The sequence below is a fragment of the Siniperca chuatsi genome, linkage group LG11 (genome assembly GCF_020085105.1).
Source record: "Siniperca chuatsi isolate FFG_IHB_CAS linkage group LG11, ASM2008510v1, whole genome shotgun sequence".
NCBI classification, from domain to species: domain Eukaryota; kingdom Metazoa; phylum Chordata; class Actinopteri; order Centrarchiformes; family Sinipercidae; genus Siniperca; species Siniperca chuatsi.
In genome coordinates, this window is record NC_058052.1 from 7020168 (window position 1) to 7042304 (window position 22137).

At 39.6% G+C, this 22137-nt stretch overlaps 1 protein-coding gene across 5 annotated transcripts in view; it reads left to right on the plus strand.

The window, feature by feature from the left end:
- The window catches only part of LOC122884726 (gamma-aminobutyric acid receptor subunit pi), a 47780-nt gene that overhangs the window by 19449 nt on the left and 6194 nt on the right, over window positions 1-22137 (plus strand). For 3 of the 5 annotated variants that reach the window (XM_044215021.1, XM_044215016.1, XM_044215017.1), the window contains exons 3-7: window positions 12139-12251; window positions 14270-14337; window positions 15929-16146; window positions 18058-18140; window positions 21922-22059. In XM_044215021.1, coding sequence (XP_044070956.1) covers window positions 12139-12251; window positions 14270-14337; window positions 15929-16146; window positions 18058-18140; window positions 21922-22059 — 620 coding nt within the window. The other 2 variants (XM_044215019.1, XM_044215018.1) reach the window with 2 other exon arrangements.

Below are 22137 nucleotides of genomic sequence, written 5' to 3' on the forward strand. Positions count from 1 at the left end.
TGGTTCTGCATCAAGCACCTTTTGAAGTGATATTAAATTTAGTTGGTCCATCTCAAGTAAACTTTCTTGTGTGTGCAGGAGACAGGTCAAGAAATAAATGGTTTAATAGAGAATACTTTTTTAGACATTTTTACTCAAAAAAATCCTGGTGCCTCGTGTCCACAGAGTTAAATAATGAGGCAATTGAGATACTTTAAAATTTCACAAAATCCACTTTTCTCTTTACTACATTGCCTGTTAGTAATTGCCTTGCCATGTCTATTTGAAACCCATCATTTATCATTTTCTGCAGCAAAGCGAACTGAAATCCAGCTTTTCATGTTCATTAAGTTTAATTGTAGGTCCCCTATCTGGAACAATATCCTCCCTCTGCTGGGTTTCTCTGCCATTTCCATTTTCACAGCGGTTAGTCATGGCACCATTGTCACTTATATTTTCCCTCAGCAAGGAATTGTCTCACTATAGACCTGATTATACCATAGTGTTAAACTTTCTGAACCACAGGGCTGCATGGGCTCTTTATTTCTGTGAGAGCAGCTTGTCGTCAACACATAACAGATTACTGGGGAGCAATACAAACACTTACTGAAGTACATGAAAATGTGTGTGTTTTGGGCATTTCCACCGCAGGAACTTTCCTAGGGGACCAAGAACATTTTGATGAACCAGGGACTGAATTTAGTTCCTCTTCTTGACAGGGTTAAACATTCTTCTAAGCCGAGTCTTCTTTAACACATGATTGATATAACATTTGCGTGAGGAGTTGATATCACTCCCTGCTGAAGATGACCAGTGTGACAGATGTTCTCATTTAGAAGTGTAAGATTTTTGGGCACATGATTTTCAAGTCTGAAGTTTTAACCATAAATTACTTTACAAAATTAGAACATGTATGCATTAGTTGTGCTAATCCTGTTACTGACATTCCCTCCCGCCCACTGGTGCCCTGTCCATCCCAGTACCCCCAGGAATTATGTTCATATTGGAGAATGCTGCACCTCACAATTTACAGAATTAAAAAAACATTGGCATTGAAGATGTTTATTGTATTGTATTTAGTATTTTTTGTATTTTATATTGACATGTACATTTTTTCTTCTTCTTCTGTATCGAGATAAGTCCCGTGGTTAGAAACCTTCATCTTTGACATATAAACTGGAAAGGTCAGCACTCCATCTCTTACACAGCATTAAATAAAAAAGCTAAGGTGTCACTTACAGCCTGCAAGCTTCCATTCCAGTGTCTGGATCAGATTTTTTTGTGAATTTAGATTAGTAATTCAGTATCCAAGGGAAAATTTAAAGAACTAAGCCTGTAGCATTTGTGCATGAGCTCCTCCAAAGCTCCAAGGTCCATTTCATATTACAAGACTACAAAGCTGGAGCCAGGGATAAGGCTCTTATTACCATGATAACACTTTGTAGTGTCATTTTAATTAATACTAAATGAGATCTTATTTTGGCCTTCCTTTGAGCTCCTAAAATCTCAGAGCTTGTAAAAGAAGATTTAATAAAGAAGCACATGCTTGCCTTAACAGGGATGTTACTGTAGCTGATAGCTTTTACCATCGAACAGGGACTCAAGATCATAGAGGTTTACTTTGTATCTCCCTCACCAATGGAAGATCTTTCTCAAGGTTAAAAGCCACTTGCAAACTCATTGTCATGCGTTTGCTTGTCTCGTACAGCACAGCTTTATCGGCCTCACTTCCTGATGATCGCAGGTTAAAGTTTAAGAGTAAAAGTGTCATTGAATCATTATCTGAGGGGGCAGAAAGTTCAAGCTGAGAAACTTCAATAAATGTTTCAGATTTTTTACAATTTGGCAACGCCCCTTACAGTCACTTTTCACTCAACACTGAATAATCAGTCTGTACATGTTCCTCCTATGGTCTCAAAGAACTCTGTCAGCGCCCTTTTGAATGGTGTTGGGTATCAGTGATGGGTAAGTTACATGAAAACTGTAATCAATCAATCAATCACATATTACTCATTGAAAAAGTAACTACATTGCTTTACTAATTACTCAACAGCAAAAGTAATTTGTTACATTACTCATTACATTAGTGACAGCTCTGTCAAAGCATCTGCAGTATTTAACAAGTGTAGAATTAGAAAACAATACATAGCCATTTACAAAGCTGAGTGCTTACAGCTGCCAGGGTTCGAATCCTTTGCTGTATATCACTCCCCCCCCCCACACACACTCACACACACATTTCCTGTCTCTCTTCAGCTGTTCCTATAAAAAAAAACAGTGCACTGGCTAATTTGACCTAATTAGTTTTTGTCGTTGAAGTTGTGATTTTCTGCGTAATGAGCTGGTAAGCTGGAATGGGCCTCCATGAAGAAAATAGAATAAGAGTAACTAGAATAACTAGAATAACCTTGTGGTGTGCTGCTGCAAGTTTTGATAAATGCAGTTCTGATAAAAAGTCAGATCTGATAAAAGTGATATTAATGATCCACACTTTCCAGACTTTACTTTACCAAAATAAAATGCTACAGCCTGGTGTGCTCATTCAGTGCATCCGGAGTGAAGAATTACTCTTGCAACATATTGTCATTGAGCACATGTTTCAGCTTTCAAGCCAATGTCCTCCCTTCAAAGTTTCTTTTGTAGAATATAAATGCTTCCTAGTTAGCTGAGTGTGTGCTTTGTGCAGTGTGGAGACTTAATGCAGCATGTAACCGTGATGATATTTCTTAATGAATAATGAATCCATAAAAACTAAAAAAACAAACAAACCTATATTAAACAAAATTATGCATTTCAAATTCCTGCTTGAAAAAGAAATCTGCACAATTTATAGCAGGTTGTTTTTTTAGAATATAATTAGACTCTCATTATATTTGCCCTGCAGATATTCACATTCTCCATACCTACCTTAATGTTGCAGCTCGGCAGAACCTTAAAAAAAACTCTATCAAATGCTGCTTGACTAACCCTGGAATACCCTGTAGATCTGATTTAACGTGTTGTCTTATGGATGTGACAAAACTGCTGCTTTATGTTCTTTGAGAGCAGCTTGACACACTTTTGACAGCCTTCAATTTGAGAGTTGGGGTTGGTGGAGGAGGTGTTTTAACCTCGACGGCCGTTAGGGTATTTAAACTTGTGTGTGTTTGGTTGATCTTCAAATGTATCTGGCTTGACAACACTAATTTCAGCCCTGTAACACACTCATGAGCTTTGATACACACCTTTGTTATTCCATGGTTCAGTCGTGCAATGCTGGTGTGTTGTGCATCCAAATTTTGGCACAGCAGCTCTTATTAGCTGTTTTTTTTTTTAATTCCTCCATATCCAAACACATATTGTCATCCTGGAATAAATTAACATTCCCTTTTTTTTTTGTTTTTTATAAGTTTGGATAAAAAAGTCCCATGAAACCTCACTGTTGTCAGTACAGTAACATTGTTGTTTACTGCATGATGGCTCTGAATTTAGCATACATTTGCATGACTCTTCCTTCAGTTATGATATGTGCGGACACGTTTGGTAGAGGCGTCCATTAACATTCTCTGTTTCATCTGCCGTTAAAAAGAAAACACAGTTAATTATCCTGCTGATAGGATTTTTCTGGATGGTTTTAACTAATGAGTTTTTTTCCCCCCAGTAATGGTATAACTCTGTAATGGACGGGGAAAAAAATACTCAGAGTACTTATAGATTACCCACAGAGGCATAAAATGTATCTTTGATGATTTCCCTTAATGAAAACTCAACTGGTTAATTGTAGTCTTGGTAGGATGACGTCTACAGTTTCTATCCACATAATATTAAGCTTCAGTGTAATGTTTCAGTCCATTTCATTCAATTTGATTTATATTTGACGACATTCGATTTGCCCACGGTTCAGTTTTAGTTGAAAGAATGTAATTTGTTTTCAAGGCCTTTAGTTTTGAAAACACCTACAGTGACACACCTTGGATTCTAATCGATTTTAATACATTTAAACATTTCAAATTGATTCAGTTGCATCATGATGCATCTGTGGTTTTTTGTACTACTTATGTTGCATTTGTTTATTGTATGTTATGCATCATTAGTACTCTGCGCCCTGCACTTTTTCTTTATACCAAATCTGCTTACTTGATAGCCACACAGTTTCTTTTATATTGTTTCTTGTTGACTTAAACAGATAATTTAGTTACTGGATGAAACCAGACAGACTAAATTAAATTGGACTGTCAGAGTTTAGACTAATGCCAAGATCAGATTACACACTATCAGCCCAATAATGGCCTGACCTGTCAGACGTGGGGTGTTGGACTCACTTCTGAACATCAGGTGCGTCAACCGCTTGTTTTATCCTGTGTAGTGTGTCACAGTGGAAGACAGCCGATGCAGCATCGGGGACACCTCATGATGTCCTGACAAACAGACGGCTGATGGGCATGTCATTAGTTTTGCAGGTATTTGGTCGTAAACCAAAGTATTGGACAAATTGAAATTTTGACCGGACGGCAGTGCTAGATGGAAGGTCAGAGGATCACCAAAGTCATTGAGATATGAACAAAATTCGATGGCAATCCCTTCTATTGTTGTTATTTGTTATTTCAGTCTGGACCAAAGTGGTGGACTGACCGACAGACAGACTTTGTCATACCAAGAGCTGTGCTGCTAGCATGGCAATAAAATAAAAAAATTCTTCGCACTAACAGTGTTATGCAGTGGATGCACTGACACCCATACAAGCATATACAGTATTAGGACTTTCCTCATTTTTGCTCTAAAGGAGAATGTGGAACTTGGATAAAATGCTTGGCTACTCATGAATCCCTTTTTAAGTCTTCTCAAAGATAGCCTTCCTGTGGATGTGATACTGTCTCTAATTAAAACAGACAAAATTCAGTCTTTAAAAAGCAGTCAGTGAGGGATGATTTAGTATTCAGTTTTCACACAGCATTCGCCAACATGATTCTCTGCCTATATATTGTATAGCTATTGGAAGTCTGAGTTACTTCATGTCAGTTCAACCCTTTTCCTAGGAGGCATTCAAATTTGCATTAGTGTTTTGCAGTCAGAGGAATTTGTATTATCTTGCAGCAGTGGGCATAATTTCCTTAACATTAAAGTAAAGTAGTAAGGGACCTGCTCGCCTGCATGTCAACCAGCAACCCATCAGGGTTGAGCCCGCTCAGGCGAATGTGCACACAATCAATCAAGTACCACAGCCTGCTGGATTTCTCACAGCAGCCTCACACATTTAAGTTTAATCACTCTGAAAAACTCACTGAAGAATAATAACAATATATTGAAATCCACATGTCAAATCATGCATACGTGTGTGTTGTATTTTCTCTTCTGTCAAGATGCAGTTTACCAGTAAATACAATGATATATTACTGTCCACACAAGTAATACACATTCACACACAAGAACTTTCACAACTTTGCAGTAATACTTTAGCATCTCCTTGACTACCAAATTGCCTCTGGATAGCAGTCTTGTATAAAAGCAGCAGCCGATTAACATTAACAACACAATTAACACACGAACGTGCTGTAAAACTCACATGAATAATCCAGTTAGTTTACTGAATGATTCAGGATACCGGTTAATTTCTGATTGTGCCGGTGCTGTAATTGATTGAACACTGTGTGGATGTAAGAGGGCATGACAAGTTAATAGTGCAAAGTGAGCAATACTTCAGTTTAATTGGCTAAGGGGTGATGGGGTAGAGCACTTCATTGACAAATCTCACTCTGCCCCTTCAATAATCAGCAGAGAAAGTTTCCTGGCCTGCATGTATTATTAGTAAAAACGAGATGAAAAATAATGGAATGGAATGAGGAAAGCGCTATACATCTATATCTGTAATGATTAAGAAATGGTGTTTTAACATCAAAGTAAACCTATCAGAATTGTTAAACATATGAAGCCTTGTAATCCAGGCAAAACCTACGACAGCAATGATAATTCTTTCCTTCCACTGGTTAATTACAACCAACTTGCCATGATGATTCTACAGCAGGCTTTTTGTTTTCAAGGTTTTCAAGGCTAGAAATGAGACTTAAGTAGGCAAAACCATATAGAAGTGTACATACTGTACAATATCTGCACTTGCTGATTTGCCTGAAATAAAGTCACACGTTTTTTGTCACAACTCACATTTTTTCTGAGATTCAGACTTCAGTAGGCTTATGAAGAGAGTAAATGTTCTGTATTTGGCAGGAGGATTCTTCTATTCTCCTATGTGGAGGGGCTTAGGGATCTGCCTGGGATAGCATGAAAGGGAGAAACAGCTGCTTTCATCCACAAAAGCCCGCGACATGAACTCAGAAGGACTTTTTTCGTGGTGCCTGGTTGCCTGCCTCTGCATCTCTGAGCCTGGAGTGGCTGAGGGGTCTGAGGAAGCCTCGAAAGTCCCTGGTGAGCGAGAGAATAATCTCTGTTTATGAGAGCAGCAGCGACTTCCCTCAAATCTCATTTCACAGCGGCAAAAAATGAATATTCTTTGCAAAAGAAGAAAAGACGACATTTAATGCAACTTGACAGGTGAAACATCCAGTGTGGAGTGAACGTTCCTAGCACACCTTGAAGATTGAGCTAATGCTGCATGTTTTACCTGTTCTCTCCAGCAGCCTGTCACTAGATAATAGTTGCCTCGTCTGACTTACAGCCTACTGTACCAAGGAAGTCACGTGGGTACTCTGTATTTGAAACCTTCATACAGTGAAGCAGTGTAATTTCAGTCCTGTATGGAGGGAAAATGAACCAATTTCTTTGGTTTACCATTTGATCTGGGGCTGTAAATTAAGATGCAAATGTAATTAATTGTCCTTTGAATATGAATAAGCTTGATTCTCTAACTTTGAAGGTCAACTGAGGATCTGCCTCATTTCATACATCCATGAACTTCTTTAAATCATGATGACGTAACCCACATAATTGGAACCAATCCCTCATGGAGGAATTCAACCATTTAGCACATCATGTATGATGAAAGGCTTTGTATAATTAATTTGATTGATAGTATAAGGAAGGAAACTAAACTATATGGTAATATGATATAGAGGCTATATAACTGACTGACTTTTGCAACAAATCACGAAACTTAGCTCATGAAAATGTATTGGAGAACTTGTGCGTGTGCCAGTTTGAGAGAATGTGGAACCAAAAAATAAAATAAAATCTGTGTTAGAGCTGCACTCCCACTTAATCAAATCCCTCTCTGCTCAGCTGATTTGTACACGCTCCTGAATGGGGAATATTCAGTCAAATTGCTCCCTGTGCGTATACAGAACACACATGTTGTGCTCCTTTGTGAGCATTGAGTGTCATGGCATGCCAGTGACTGCAGGGATTTCTCTGCAGCAGAGAGGAGGCCAGCTGAGGTAGTTTGGGGAATGAGGAATGACATGAATCATTGAAAGAAGAGTGAGAAGTGGGTTGGAGTTGAACGTACTGCTGAGTGGGAGGAAGAGTGGAAGAAAGAGCGGGCGAAGGGGGTCCACAGAGAGCGTTACTCAGCCCTCTGCAGGGGTTATGTTCAACAGAATTAATCTGTTGTGAAATATCCAAGTGCTGCCTGGACTGGTGTGCATTGGAGATTGGGAAGAAGAGTGGGGGGAGGGTAGGGGGGGTGGAAGGGTAGGGGGTGGGAGGGTCTGTGGGGAGGCTATGTCATTAAACAGGATCTGAAAAGGCAAATTCCCCCACAGGGTTTAAGCCCTTCATTTCAAGCCTGTCACCCCTGTATTACTCTGTCTGAATTTATTCATCCACCCCCACATTTAACATCAAAACACAAGACACGTTAGCATAGCCTATAGGCCATAGAATGTGTAGTATATTGGCACAAAGGCCTGTGGTGGTAGAGGTCTACCATGGCTGTACCACATCAGTAGGGCAGATGTTCTGTATGTACTGTGTTCTACTCAGTTTTACAGTCCCGAGTAATTACCAAGGAAGAACTCAGGAACACACTGATTAATACTACTGATTAATGTAAGTAGGTAGCTGTTCATGAATATACCTTACAGCTTGGGAATAATCAAGAACTAGACTGATAGTATATGATAGTATGTTAATGACCCAGTATCTAGACGTTAAAACGTCAATTTGTAGTTTTACTGTGAGTTACATGATGGATCTATTTCTTTTTATATCCGATTTAACAAGATGCAACACATTATTTGGTCAGCTTTAGAGTTACTGGTAGGCGTGTTTCCCCTGCTTCCAGTGTTGGGTCTTGCTAAGCTAAGCTAATCACCTGGCTGCAGCTCCACACTTAACGCATATGAGATTGGTATTTTTCTTCTCGTCTAACTCTTATTAAAAAAAAGCAAATTAAAGTATTTTCCAAAATGTTTAACTATTATTTGAAGCAACACTTGATTTAGCGTTATTCTGGAACTACTGGCTGCCAGTCTATTCATTGGGCAGTTAGTTTCTCTTTCTTCATCACTCTTTAATTGATGACTACTGAGTATTTTGTGTAAAGGGTTACCAGTTTTTATGCTTATTTCTCACTGTGGATACAGTATAGCTAGCAGTCATATGTGTGTAATATTTTGGCTAATTGTCCCCATCGTGTTGCAGTGAAGCAACTCAGACACTGACTGTTAATACTGTGAGAGAGAGAGATGGGAAGACAGATGAGAGATGAGGAGAGAAATAATGAAAGAACATGATTCAGACAGCGAAGCGGAGCAGAATAAGCGAAGCAAAGGGATCATTACTGTGAATAGTAGAAGATTCTGATCATGACAAAAAGAGACAGACTGATCATTGCTCCCTGCTGGCACTTCCTTCTCACCGAGTTCAGAGGGCTAAGAAGCAGTCACTTGGGACTGGACGATTAGCACATTAGAATGGGCTGTCTCCACGGCGTCATGTGTCTGTGCAGATAATGTAGCTGCTACAAGTGCCACGACAGATCAAGCCCTCAGAAATCAGATGCAACTCATGCAACTCTGCTGCTCATGTCGACACCCAACTGTTGAGCTAGCAGCTGACGTGGTAATCTGCCAGATGCATTTTTGAAATGTATTTTGCATCTCTTTGGTGTCACTGTAAGTGTCCATTACTCCCTGAGATCACCTGTCAGTCAAACAGTGGGATTTTTTGTTGAAGAAATTTGAGTTTCTGTGGTAGAAGCTCTTACTATAATAATTCCGAATTTACGAATTAATTATGAACTTGCTTTAATTTATAAATAGGAAACAAACTTCATTTAATCATATAGCTGATCAGCGTGTCACAAATGTCAACACCCTGAACTGGCTGTCAGTCCATCACAGGGCTAACACGCATAAATAGAATAACACATTCACACCTACAGGCAATGCAAGTATAACCTGTGTGTGTTTAGTTCGTGGGTGGAAACCCAGCTGGTGTGTTCACATGATGAGGTGTGAGGTGCTACTGAGCATTTGTACCACCTCCAAATTATCTACCAGTAGACACAAGTAGTCATATCAGCCACATTATCATTGGTTTTGATGTTTTACTCTACTTAAGCTACTTTACTAGTAGTGTACATTCAAATATTCTGCTCAGAAATTGAGCTGATATAGAGGCACACATAAACATACATTTATATTTATATGTTTTTGCAATTGTGTTGAAACAAAGCAGTAGCTTGTGACTTAGTATGGCAGAGGCCCTCTTCAGCTCAGTTGTGGGCATTCAAGGTGTCATCTTGTTCTTCTTGATAGGCAGCCTGGTAGGCAGGTGTGGCGGGTCTGTCAGTGCACATTCTGGGAAATTGTGCACTCTGCAGACTTGTGCTTTTATCTGGGGAGAGTGGGACCGTACAGTACATAAATATGAGTGATGTTTGTTTGCGCATGCACGCATGTACACGTACAGTGTGAGTTTATGTGTGGTTTCCACTGCGTCACACAGGCTAAATATCCTCTAGACCTCATGATCATGCCGCCTTGCTCACAACTAACAAAGGTGAGTTGTTGATATTAGGAGCCTGTGTGATGCTGGGAGGATCTATCTTTTTCTTTTTTTCATTGTCAGGGCTCAGTGGATAGCGACTGTTTGGCAGGTTGGAGAACTGAGGTCTCATCCCCGTCTGCAGGTGAAGGCTTAGACAGCCACAGTTAGAGAGTCTGGGGATTTACAGAGATGGATAGAGTGAGAGGAGCTGGAGGCTCTTAGCACACATTCTGGTCAAAGGAGCAGTGTTTCATTGTCAGACTGCAAAACACTGACAAACATCAAAGATGAATAGCTCTGTCGCCACCAGTGAGTGCTAGGAAATCAATTACTTGATAAATGGCACATGTAGTTGTATGTTTTCTGTATTTGCCTTGAGTTCTAGTCACTTATTATCATTTAAAAATCTTTTCTTTAATCTGTTATTTTTTATTTCCATGTATTATCTCATTCCCCACTGACATGTTTTATTTTTTTCATTTCTTGCTGCTATCCTCATCTCTGTCACTGCAGAGACATATTTTTGAAATGCACACACAGACCCACTCGTACAGTTACACAGATGCAAAACCATTTGTGAATGTAACGAGGGTCACACAGGGCGAGCCAGATTGATAATGCAGTATGCCAGTGGCAGAGTGCTGTCACTACCGTCACTAACATGGCTTTCCCATCCAAGGCTGTTGCCAGCTGAAACAACAGGCTGGAAGCTATGTGAGTGAGACTTTATGCAGCATAGCAACAGTGTGCTGGGAGCGAATTACCCCACTGTCTAAGCTGATTTGGCACAGTCAGGTGAAACAAGTTCTGAGTTTAGTTGGGGAAGACTTTTTCTGTGCTTTTCTATTTTTGTAGAAGACTGTCTGGTCCAGAAGTTTGTCGCTCAGGCCGTGTGGTGGATTCAGGAATAGAGCAGCCTGTCCTAGTCATTCTTTCATCGATGGTTTTGGACACTCAATGTGAATTGATTTAATAAATTCTTCCAATGTATTTTTTTCAGTGGCTATTCATTCGATTCATCCACCATTGCACCTTTCTCCATTTCTGTCTTCCTTAGTCAGTCATGAGCTGTGATTCAGTCAAATTTTGAACACAAAACCAAGTGGTAATTTTAAGAAGGAAATCCCTCATATTAAAAACTAAAAAGTGAAAAATGATCATTGATATATTTGCTATATTGTTTTACACAGGAAGCATGCCAAAGACCGTTCCTCTAGCACCACCATGAGGTTGGCTTTTGTGTGAAATGTCTCAGCAAATATTTAAATATTAAGATAATCAAGCTCCCCACAGGCCATCACAAAGCTAAAATATCACTTGGTCCAATGCTTGATTTAAATACCTCCAAAACTAATGACTCCCATCTGCTTCAGCTGTACTTTGAATACAGAATTTGAATTGCTTTTTTACAGCAATTAAGATATCAAAATGAATCTTCAATAACATACTGATGCTTTGCAACACGTAGCATCTTCACCCTAATGACGTGTGGATATTTATATGATGCTGTGTGATTAGAAAAGCAGGCCATCTCGCTTCTATATTCTTGCTCTCCTTGTCACACATTTGACTACAGCAGCGTACTAGTGACAGAGGGGACTGCCAGCATGTGGAGATGAATGTTTTCTGCCTCTGCACATGGCCTGATCTGTCTTGCTTCAGCCGCTCTTGCATCATGGCACGTGCCCCGGGGGTTTCTCTCTACAGAGCAGGCGTTCTGTATTTAGAACCTGATTTATACACAAACACACATACCACTGGGGAAGCCACAATGAGTGTTCTTTTCCCCTGCCACAATTGCCAGCAATATAATCATCTTCCCACACTTCAATGTGTTGTTAAGGATAGCATTCAGAAACAACGGAAGAAACATCTCATGAAAACAAACGGTAATTTTAAAGGCATAAGTGAGTGGAAAAAGAGAGAGATGGATGGTTTAAAATATTCTGAAACCGGACGATTCAAGGTCTAATAATTAAGACACGTTTTTTGTTCTTATATTCTTTTTTCTTCTTGTTTTCCAGTTCCATGTTGCCATTTTAATCTCCTGTCCTTTCTTTCACTCAGCATGGTTTGTAAGATTTGCTGTGGAGCTCAGTCAACACCCTGCAGATTCTGCGAATAGTGAGGTGGTCGAGAAGAGGAATCCACCTGGTAAATGCACAGTGGGAGGAGTAACGAAAAATAACTCCTATTTCTGTTTCTCTCTACCTCTTTCTTTTATCTATTTGTTCTCAGGTTGTTAGAGAGCTCGTTGCTCAACGCAGAAGTGAAGGAAGGAGAGATTCTGCCTCCTACCATTCAGAGGCTGATGAAAGGATACAACAAGTACCTCAGGCCTTTCTTTGACAGTAAGGAAACTGCAGACACATGCAGCCATGGAAATGACAGAGCACTCAGGGGAAATATGTATTTGATAGGGAACAAGAGGGGTTCATATTGCAATTTTGTGCTTGCTTGTCCCTTCTGAGTAATATATGCTGACATACATACATTTAAATTTACTGCATATGTATATTATAAAATTAGATGAAGTCGAATTTTTCTTTGAAACTGGTTTTCCCATAATTACTTTGGGTGTATTGAAATGATAATAAGGAAATACATGCAGAAGAAATAATGTGAGGCCAGCAAAAGAGTGCATAATATACTTAAATTCTAATAATAATAATAATAATAATAAATCTATAAAATCTGAAAATATAATGTTGTTTGTAATTTAACCAAGATCAGAGCTGCTAATACGTGTTGTGATTTAGATTCCAATTTTCAGCAGGCGACTAATTTACTTGCAATAGAGAAACAAAGTCTATCTTAGTGTACGCTTTCAGAGGAACGGTGTTATGTCATTCCCTGCAAATCCCTCGCTAGCATTATTGTTCTGGGCTCCGGGAATCCATCACAATGGGATTAGGGTTTGTTTACTCACTGTTTGATCGTAATAACACCTCAGACTTTACCAAGGCGAATGCAATTCAGCATAATCACCAGCCCTCCCGCCTAGGAACACAAGTTTGGCACACACTGATGGTAAAAGTACAGGTAAACACGAACACACATATTCACACACCCACACACATGTATTAGCATTACTAGCACTGTGAAAGCTTCCATTGACTTTATTCATTCCCTAACCCTTAAGGAAAAAAAAATCACCCAGAAATGCTTCACTAAATAGGAGACACCTGTGATGCTGTCATCATGCACTCCTCGCCAATGTGGTGCTTTGTGTTTTCATGGCATTTATTTTGTCACACTTACCATACAAATTAAAATATTTTTAACATTCTGGTGCAACGTGCAGGGTTTCACTGCTTGTCAATGCCATCTTCTGGCCAGAGAGCCCCAGACACAGCCAGTAGGTTTGCTCAATATACTCTGACTGGGCATTTTTGAAGCCGATTGCCCCCTTACTCAAAACTTAATCATTATTTATAATGCTCAAGAAACCCATAAGGACTTGTTTGACCTTTTGGGTAATACACTTATTCTCTTTCTTGCCGAGAGTTAGATGATAAGATTAATACCACTCTGTATGTTTGTAGGCTAATTATAAAGCTACAGCTAGCAGATGGTTAGTGTAGCTTAGCATAAAGACTGGAAGCAGGAGGAAACGGCTAGCCTGGCTCTATCCAAGCTGTTTCCCCTTGTTTCCAGTTTTTATGCTAAGCTAAGCTAAAAGACTGCTAGCAGTAGCTTCATATTTGCTGCACAGACATGAGAAATCTTGATCTTCTCATCTAACTCCCCACCAGAAAGCGAATAAACATATTTCCCAAAACTATTCCTGTAAATCTGCACTTCAGTGAAAGTATCAGCAATATGTCTTCATTTGAAGGTTTTTTTTTTAATTGTTTGACGTTGTGTAAAGACATAAAAATAGACTTGCTTACAAACGACACACCCATACCCACTCACCCACACAAAGACACATACAGTATCTGCAATATGTCAACAGGCTCATTAATCGCTCGCAGAAATGAAGATTGGTGAGTGAGAGAGAAGGAGAATGGGAAGATGAAATATAAGAGAGCGGCAAAGTTACCCCTCTTTGATGGTGAATCAGGGAGAACTAATTCCCTCAAGGAGGTTCACACTCGACAGACTGCAGCGGTCTTTTTAAATATGTTGTTTTTAATTACCTTTCATTATACAACACTATGCTTTGTTATACAACCTTATATCCCTATGCCTCCTCAATATACCCTGTTACATCATATAACTCAGTCACATGTATGCATTAACACTGACGGACACACACTAAAGCACAGTTATACTGTATATTCAAAAGGTGGAGATTATGCAGCGTGTAAACATACAATAGATGACACATCCAGCTGTTTATTACTGGTTTCTTCTTTGTTTCTAGATGGTCCTGTAACGGTGGGTATGAGCCTGGACATTGCCAGCATTGACACCATCTCAGAGATCAACATGGTAAGACAATATTTTTATGCTCTACTGATAATACTGTAATTCAACAACAAACCCAAAACTACATAAGTACTTAAGCGTAGCATGCAGTTATATAGTTTACAGGTCGTTGTGTTTACTAATGTCTCCTTGTCCTGTTTACGATACTCAGCCCTTTCAATCCCAGGCCAAAAGTAGTTTTATTGTTTATCATAAATTGTTCATTTCAAATATGGATGTATGATATATAAGTTTAAAAATATATAAGTTTTTCACAATAACCACGGCTGATTAAAAATTAAGAAACATTTGATGTGAATAGTTGCAATCAGTGTTTGTCTTGAAAAATCGATTTACAAAATGCATTTATTAGAATTCTGAAGGTGTCAAATATGAAAACTCAGTTATTAAACTCACAATAATCCAATTAATTAGTGGTCTCTGTGAGGTTCTTGGTGTAACTGACAGTAATTATAGGCATAGGCATTACAACAGCATCATAACCAATAAATAACACAGGCTGAAACTGATCAAGTGCCACAACAAGTCAAACTGACCCTTTTGACTTCATAGGGGTCAAGGTTCAACACCTACAATGTGAATTGTTTACAAAAGCATCATAATCAATTAGAGCTGAAATGTTTAATCAAGTAATCAACTAGTCGATGGACAGAAAAATAATCTGCAACAATTTTGATAATTGATTAATCGTTGAAGTCACTTTTCCAGCTTCTCAAATGAGAATATTTGCCTTCTTTGTTTTCTATGACAGCAAACAGAACATCTTTGTGCTTTGGACTGTTGGTTATACAAGACAAGCAATTTGAAGATATCGATTTAGGCTCTGAGGAATTGTGATGGGTGTTTTTCTATATTTTCTGCCATTTTTTTCTCACATTTTCTGACATAGATTAATCGATAAGGAATATTTGTAGCCCTAAAATGAATTAATGACACAGGCAACCATTTACAATAGTAATAATAAACGCTTTAGAGCTTCTTCCCCCAATTCAGGAGAGTGAGACACAACCAAACCAGATGTGCACGTCTCCATAACGACACACAAGGAGAGATTACAACAAAGCATGGTAGCTCATTTTGCTCAGTAGGACTATTGACATGTTGATTGACAGCTAGATACACCAGTCAGTTCATGGGTAAGCCTCACTTAGTAAGTCTCACACAGTGGAGAGAACGCTGGCATTCCACTGGGACAGATAGGGTTACTTCTTGTAACATGCTTGGCTAGGACATTGCACTCACAGCTTGTTGCCACACAACAGAAGAAATAGATTACGGAGCTACACGATGTAATATCTGAGCTTTTAGAATGGATGTCCTGCACAAAATATGTTCAGCGTCCTAAAAAGCAGAACAGACTTGCTGACTTGAAGCAAAGCTGTGGATTACTGTTGCTTCAGGCACAGAAGGGCTTAGGGACTTGATGCCATCAATACCCAACAATGCAAACAAATCCACAAGCTGACTAATGAAATACAGGTACACAGGATAAGCTTGGTTTGCAAAAACCTCACTTGTTTGTCAGCATGTTATTGACATGCTTGTTAAAATAGTCCATTAGCTCTGTTGTGACCTTTGAGCCCCAATCCCGCAGGACTACACCGCCACCATATTCCTCCGTCAGCGCTGGACGGACGAGCGCTTGGTGTTTGAGGGCAACAAGAGCCTGAGCCTTGACGGGCGGCTAGTGGAGCTGCTCTGGGTCCCCGACACCTTTATCGTCGACTCCAAGAAGTCCTTCCTCCATGACATCACTGTGGAGAACAGGCTGATCCGCATCTTCCCCAATGGGACCGTCCTTTACGCACTGAGGTGGGATAACGAACAAGCTTGTTTGGTTTATCGGTTGTTGTGTTTGTTTTTTCTGCTCCAAGAGACAAAAGAAATTAGTTGAGGGAGGAATCGTGGGTTGAATATGAGATAATGTGATTCAGGGAGTTGTGTCAATTCTGTTACTTGGGAATTGGATTGTATGAGTACAGAAACATGTGATCTATCAATACAAAGAGCTGAGGGCTGTCAAACCAACACAAGTCCCGTCAGCAGCTTTCCAGCATTTATTGCTCTGTGTGCATGGGCTTAACGTCTGACAAGCTCTTGGCAAGCTTCTCAAACCTGCCTTGGCGTTTTGATTAGATATTGGGCCAAGCAGACAGGTTATAGATAGAAAGGTTATATATTATCCAGCAAATGAATTTGTTCAGCTCTTTTAAGCCTATGATGATGGGATTTACACATCCTACCGTTTTTATGTCACATGCTTTAACCTCAGCCTGTCTATGGATTGTATAAGAGCTGTCCATGGTCCTGATTTGACTTGCTCAATGCTTTTGTGCCTTGATTAGATTAGATTAGATTCAACTTTATTGTCATCACACATGTACAAGTACAAGGCATTGAAATGCAGTTTAGGTCTAACCAGAAGTGCAATTAGCATGTGCAGGATATAAAATATGGGCATAAATGCAGGATAGAGCAGTATTATGATCTCAGTGGTGCTGAAATTCTTTTAATTCATTCAGTTTGGTATCGGTTAAACATGTTCTGGTTACACAATGAAAGAGAAAAAACATCACATGGGAGACATTCTCACTGTTCTATTGGCAACTTTGTAACTATCATGGGGGGTGGGGGGTGGGGGGGTACGTGGGTGTCATGTTTTAGTAAATTCATGGGCGTTTGCCTCCATATAGAGAACTGCACAGTTTCTGGGCTTCACCTTGACGGAGGAAATGCGGAGGAGGGAAACGCTTCACAGTCAGAGAGCAGGACTAGTGAGAGTAAAACAAGCCCAAAAAGATAGTCAGGAGGGGGATGGCCACCTCAGGGAATTGGGGCTGTGAAAGAGGACAGAGTGGAGTGAGAAATGTGAGGTGTTGAAGGAAAAGGACAGCTGTGGTAAATGTTTCGGTGCTGTGCTAGAGGGAATGCATGAGAAAGCACTGAGGTGACTGGAGCTAAAGGGTGAGCAGTTAAGAGGAGAGGTTTAATTAGAATTACTGAATGCTACTTTTATGATTTTGGAGGGTCCATTTTTTGGGATGAAAAATATCATGAAGCTCACCAGAAACTCACCAGAATTCTTTTATTTCACAGCAACATTGATTGCATTCATGCTGAACCTATAATGTCAGGGACAGACCTTGCATCTTTTATCAACTTATCATCATATATTTTTATAAATATGTAAAGTGTGTAGCCAATACCTCTGCTGGTCACTTCTAATCGACTTAGGAGACCCCTGGAGCTTTCTTGAATAAGCTGACACCAGGTCTTAACTCAACACTAAGGAACGTTTATGCATGGCACTTATTCTTAATTTATTATACCAAAATTGGATCATTCTTAGTATTTTGATGCACCAAAGACCACAATGATACTGTGAGGGGCTTTTCATACATGCTGGCCCAGATTTACAGCATGACAGCAATGCAAAGTGAAGACTTCATTCTCCTTTAAAGGTGATCATCATGTGCCACAGTGGGCTCACTTCATGCTTGATTTTAATATGTACCAAAAACCAAGCCAGCCAATTCCTCACATCAGCACAACTTCAACCAGAGAGCAGCAAAATAATTCAAAAACCTGCTCTATTGTTTGTTTGAACGTCTGCTATGAGTTGCAACCACTGTGCTAGAATCTATTGCAAAAATATCTTTTACAGCAGGTACAGCTTTCATGAAATTCCCCTTTAATAACAACAACAGCATTTTTGTTTATTAGGATTACCACCACCGTGGCTTGCAACATGGATCTGACCAAGTACCCCATGGACAAGCAGACCTGCACGCTACAACTGGAGAGCTGTAAGGACACTTCATACTTAATAACGAAAATTCTGAACTGCGCAGCTTGAAGCTGTGGCAGTGAGTTGGTGGGTGGGCATGATGTCAAATGAATCTGATCAAACCAAAGGATCAAACAGATCACTTTCTCTCATCTTCTAAACTGTGGCTGTGTGTACGTGCCTACGTGTGTGTGTGTGGAGGCGGTGGGGTGTAAGACTGCATGCTTATGTCACACAGCAGACAGAAATTGCAGTTACTTTCTTGCCATTAGATGAGAAGATCGATACCACTCGTAGGTCTGTCTGCTAGGTATGAAGCTATAGGCAGGAGACCATTAGCTTAGCTTAACATTAAGACTTAAAGCAGGGGTAAACAGCTAGCCACCTACTAACACCTCGTAATCTCACTAAGTTGGTTTTATCAGATTTATTATTTGATTTCTGTGCGTGTTAAACAAACACGATACAGCATGTTAATTAGTGAACTTTCGAGGTGCTGGTAGGCGTAATTTGAACTTTGGACAGAGCCAGGCTAGCTGTTTCCCCTGCTTCCAGTCTTTTTTCTAAGCTAAGATAATTGTCTCCTGGCTCTAGCGCCATAGTTAAAGGTCCCCATTCTGTATGTGTCACATACGAGGATGCACATGCACACACGTGACTGTTGGTGGCAGTAACACGCAAAGAAACATAGCAATGCGCTAACAAAAGGCTGGGAAAAAGAAGACTGCCAGCAAACAAACATGGATTTACACTGCTTTAAATAGAAAAAAACTGGCTTTGCAAATGTTTTATGAAGAAGCAAATGCACTTAACCCTTTTGTAAGACATCAAGAATACACACAATATGTTTTGGTGAGAAACCAAACATATGTACACATTGTTTGTTCACAACAAAAGTCCACAGGGCACTTTTAACGCACAGATGTGATATCAATCTTCTCATCTAACTTTTGGCATAAAAGTGTATTACCAAAAATCGAACTAGTCCTTTACTGATCCAAATATGCTTTTTATAGCAACCATTTTCCCACAAGCCCTTAGGCAGCATACTTTAGAGTCAGTGCAGTCCCTGATAGCAAGCCTACCGACTTTTAACAAATCCTTTAAACTCATATTAATATCTTAAGAATGCAAACCTCTGCCAGTAGGCTTACAAAATTTAAAATCACATTTTCATGAAATGAGAGGAGTGATTTGCTTTAATTTTGACATATTTTCAATGGTTTCAAGTGGAAATGCGGTGGCAGTATGTTTATAATTAAAGCAAATTGTTATTAAGATTAAATAACATGACAAGTTGAATTGTTTTGTCTGTGCAAAAGCTGGAAGGAAAAAAAAGCCCCCCCTCTCAGTCTCCCTCGCTCATCTGCCATCTTTGCTTTGCAGCTCGCTTTTGCTCCATGCTATGAAATGACAGCCAACCAGGCTAAGCTAAGTCTGATCCCTGCCAGAAACCCACAAGGACCTCGGTGCCAAATAAAACATTTAACAGAAGCTCCAGTCCCACTTAGCAGACAAAAAGACATCTGGAGGTTAAAGTTAGGTAACTGAGAGGATGATGGATCCTTCCTCCTGCTTCAATAATTCCAGGCTAAATATCTGCATCTTTCTCTCTCTCTCTGTCTCTCTGTCTCTCTTTTTTCACCCTTTCTTCCAGTCTCTCTCTGCTGTTTTCTATTTCTCTCTCTCTCCATTCCTCCTTTCCTTCAATCTCTATCTCCTTCTTGCTCCCTCTCTCGGTCTCTTAATGGAGATATATATAAAAATTCATATTTTTATTTCTTTTAATGCTGTGCCAAAAGTGGATCCTCTGCACAGGAGGAAGGTTTTAAAGAGAGCGTCGTTGTGGGAGGGTGTGGGGTGTTTAGATTGGGATTGCGGTAAAATATTTAGTGCGTTCTGACACCAGAAAGAGTCAGAAGATAGTCACAGTCTTTTGTGATCTTTGCTTCAATTTAACTTTTGGTGGTGGCCCTTTAAAAAACTCTGATTGTGGATATGGTGACTTGTTTTCATGGGGCCACAGGGCACTGGAAGGTTGAATGTGCTCCCATGTTACTCTTTCCATGCTATTGCACAGCATGTCACTACCCATTTGTGTCTCTAATTTGTACTGTTATGACGGGGCTTTAGGTCAGGAAAATAATGAGTTCTTCTAGTAAGATAATTACAATGAGAGAGAAAACTGAATTTACAGGACCTTTCAGCATCAAAGTCACCACTGCCCTTCGTTAGGGGACTTTGCTCCCAGCACCTTGGCTCACCCTGGTCAATAATAAATGACTCCATATGGGTTTAAATGTGGAGAGCAACAGCAAATTAATAACCATTTCATGTGCAACAGACTATAGAGATGTATTCCAGCTTCAGCCAACTGCACTTCTCTGCACTTACTACTTTTCTAAATCTCTTGCTCCCTCTGCAGATACATTAGAAAAATACACCAAATAGGTTTAGCCTTTTGAATCACACTGTTTTGTCCTCAATAAATTTTATCATAAGAGCTACACCTGATATTATTATAGCTACATTATACTATCAAAATCCCCACCACACTTAGCCGTGGTATCTTTGACCGTGTTCATTTTGCATGCCTTCTTATTCCAAGTTTTATTTGGGTTATCAAGGCTCTCTAGGGCCCAGTGCAATATGCATTATTTGTCTGTTGTGGTATGAGGCAGAGGAGTTAAGCTCTTCATCAGGACTGTTTTCCCTGTTTTGCTACCCCCTTTGAAGAAGTGAACGAACAACACAAATGCATTTCCATTAGCAATTCCTGTTGGAGCTCTTTGTGTCAAACTGTGTTAGAGTGAATAATGAGAGAATATTCTGTTTCCACTGTAACTACATACATGAAACATCGACACTGTATTTTAAAGTTGGGTTGTTGTAGTTACATACTCTGTCAAATTCGTGTGTTTTATCGGCAGATGTCCTTTGCACTGTGTAGACCTTACCCATTTGCTTCTCAGGGGTAACATGACGTCTTAAACTACATGTTTTCACATTCCCTTTGGTTCTTGCCAAATGTTTCTCTGGTGCTGATATTTAGCATTAGAGGGAATTTACCACCCACTACGGGTTGCAATCCCAAACAACTCAAGAGGATCAGACTTTAGCATAGCTTGAGCAATTAACATTTTCATCTATTCCCACCATAGCTACTTTGGGGTTTAGTAAAAACTACTAATACTGTTTCTATATCATCATCATCATCATCATCATCATTATCATCATCAGCGTCATCATCTTCATCTTCATCACCATCACCATGACCACCAGGATAATTATGAATTATAGCAGCTTTCTAAGCTAATGTGTAATGTGCTCATCATATTTCTGAAACTGTTCCAGGAGAAGAAAATGTAATAGGCTATGCGTTTTATCTGCTGTATAACATTGACATATAATCTCCTTATAAAGTTTTATAGTGAACATGTTAGCAAACAGTTGCCTATATACACGTCCAAAAGACATAGAGCAACATTAGCATTCATTTGGAGTTGTATTTGTGGCCATCTGCCAAATAGAAATCAGATATTCACTCTCCTCTTACCACCCTGGTCTACTCCTACGGGACAAATCTGGCTCTTTAGCTGATCTATATTCAGCTAGTCGCTAACTTTGTTAGTCTGCTGTGGGTGCTTTATATTACAAGCAACACATTTCACATTCCATGTACTTATTTGATCCATTGTTAATGTGTTATAATGTATAATTAAATATTGATTAGTGCAGCTTTAAGTTATTTTCTGTGATCTTCCCAAGAAAGTAATTTTCATATCTTTTTTCTCCTACAGGGGGTTACAACACCAATGATGTCATGTTCTACTGGACCAGAGGAAATGAGTCTGTCAGTGGTTTAGACACTCTGCAGCTAGCTCAGTACACAGTAGAGGACCACTACACATCTGTCTCAGAGGCCGTTTATGAAACTGGTAACAATGACCTTCAAAACCGTCACCTAATGTCACTGCCAGGGCTATACTAATGTTTAAACAGCTGTGCAGTACTGT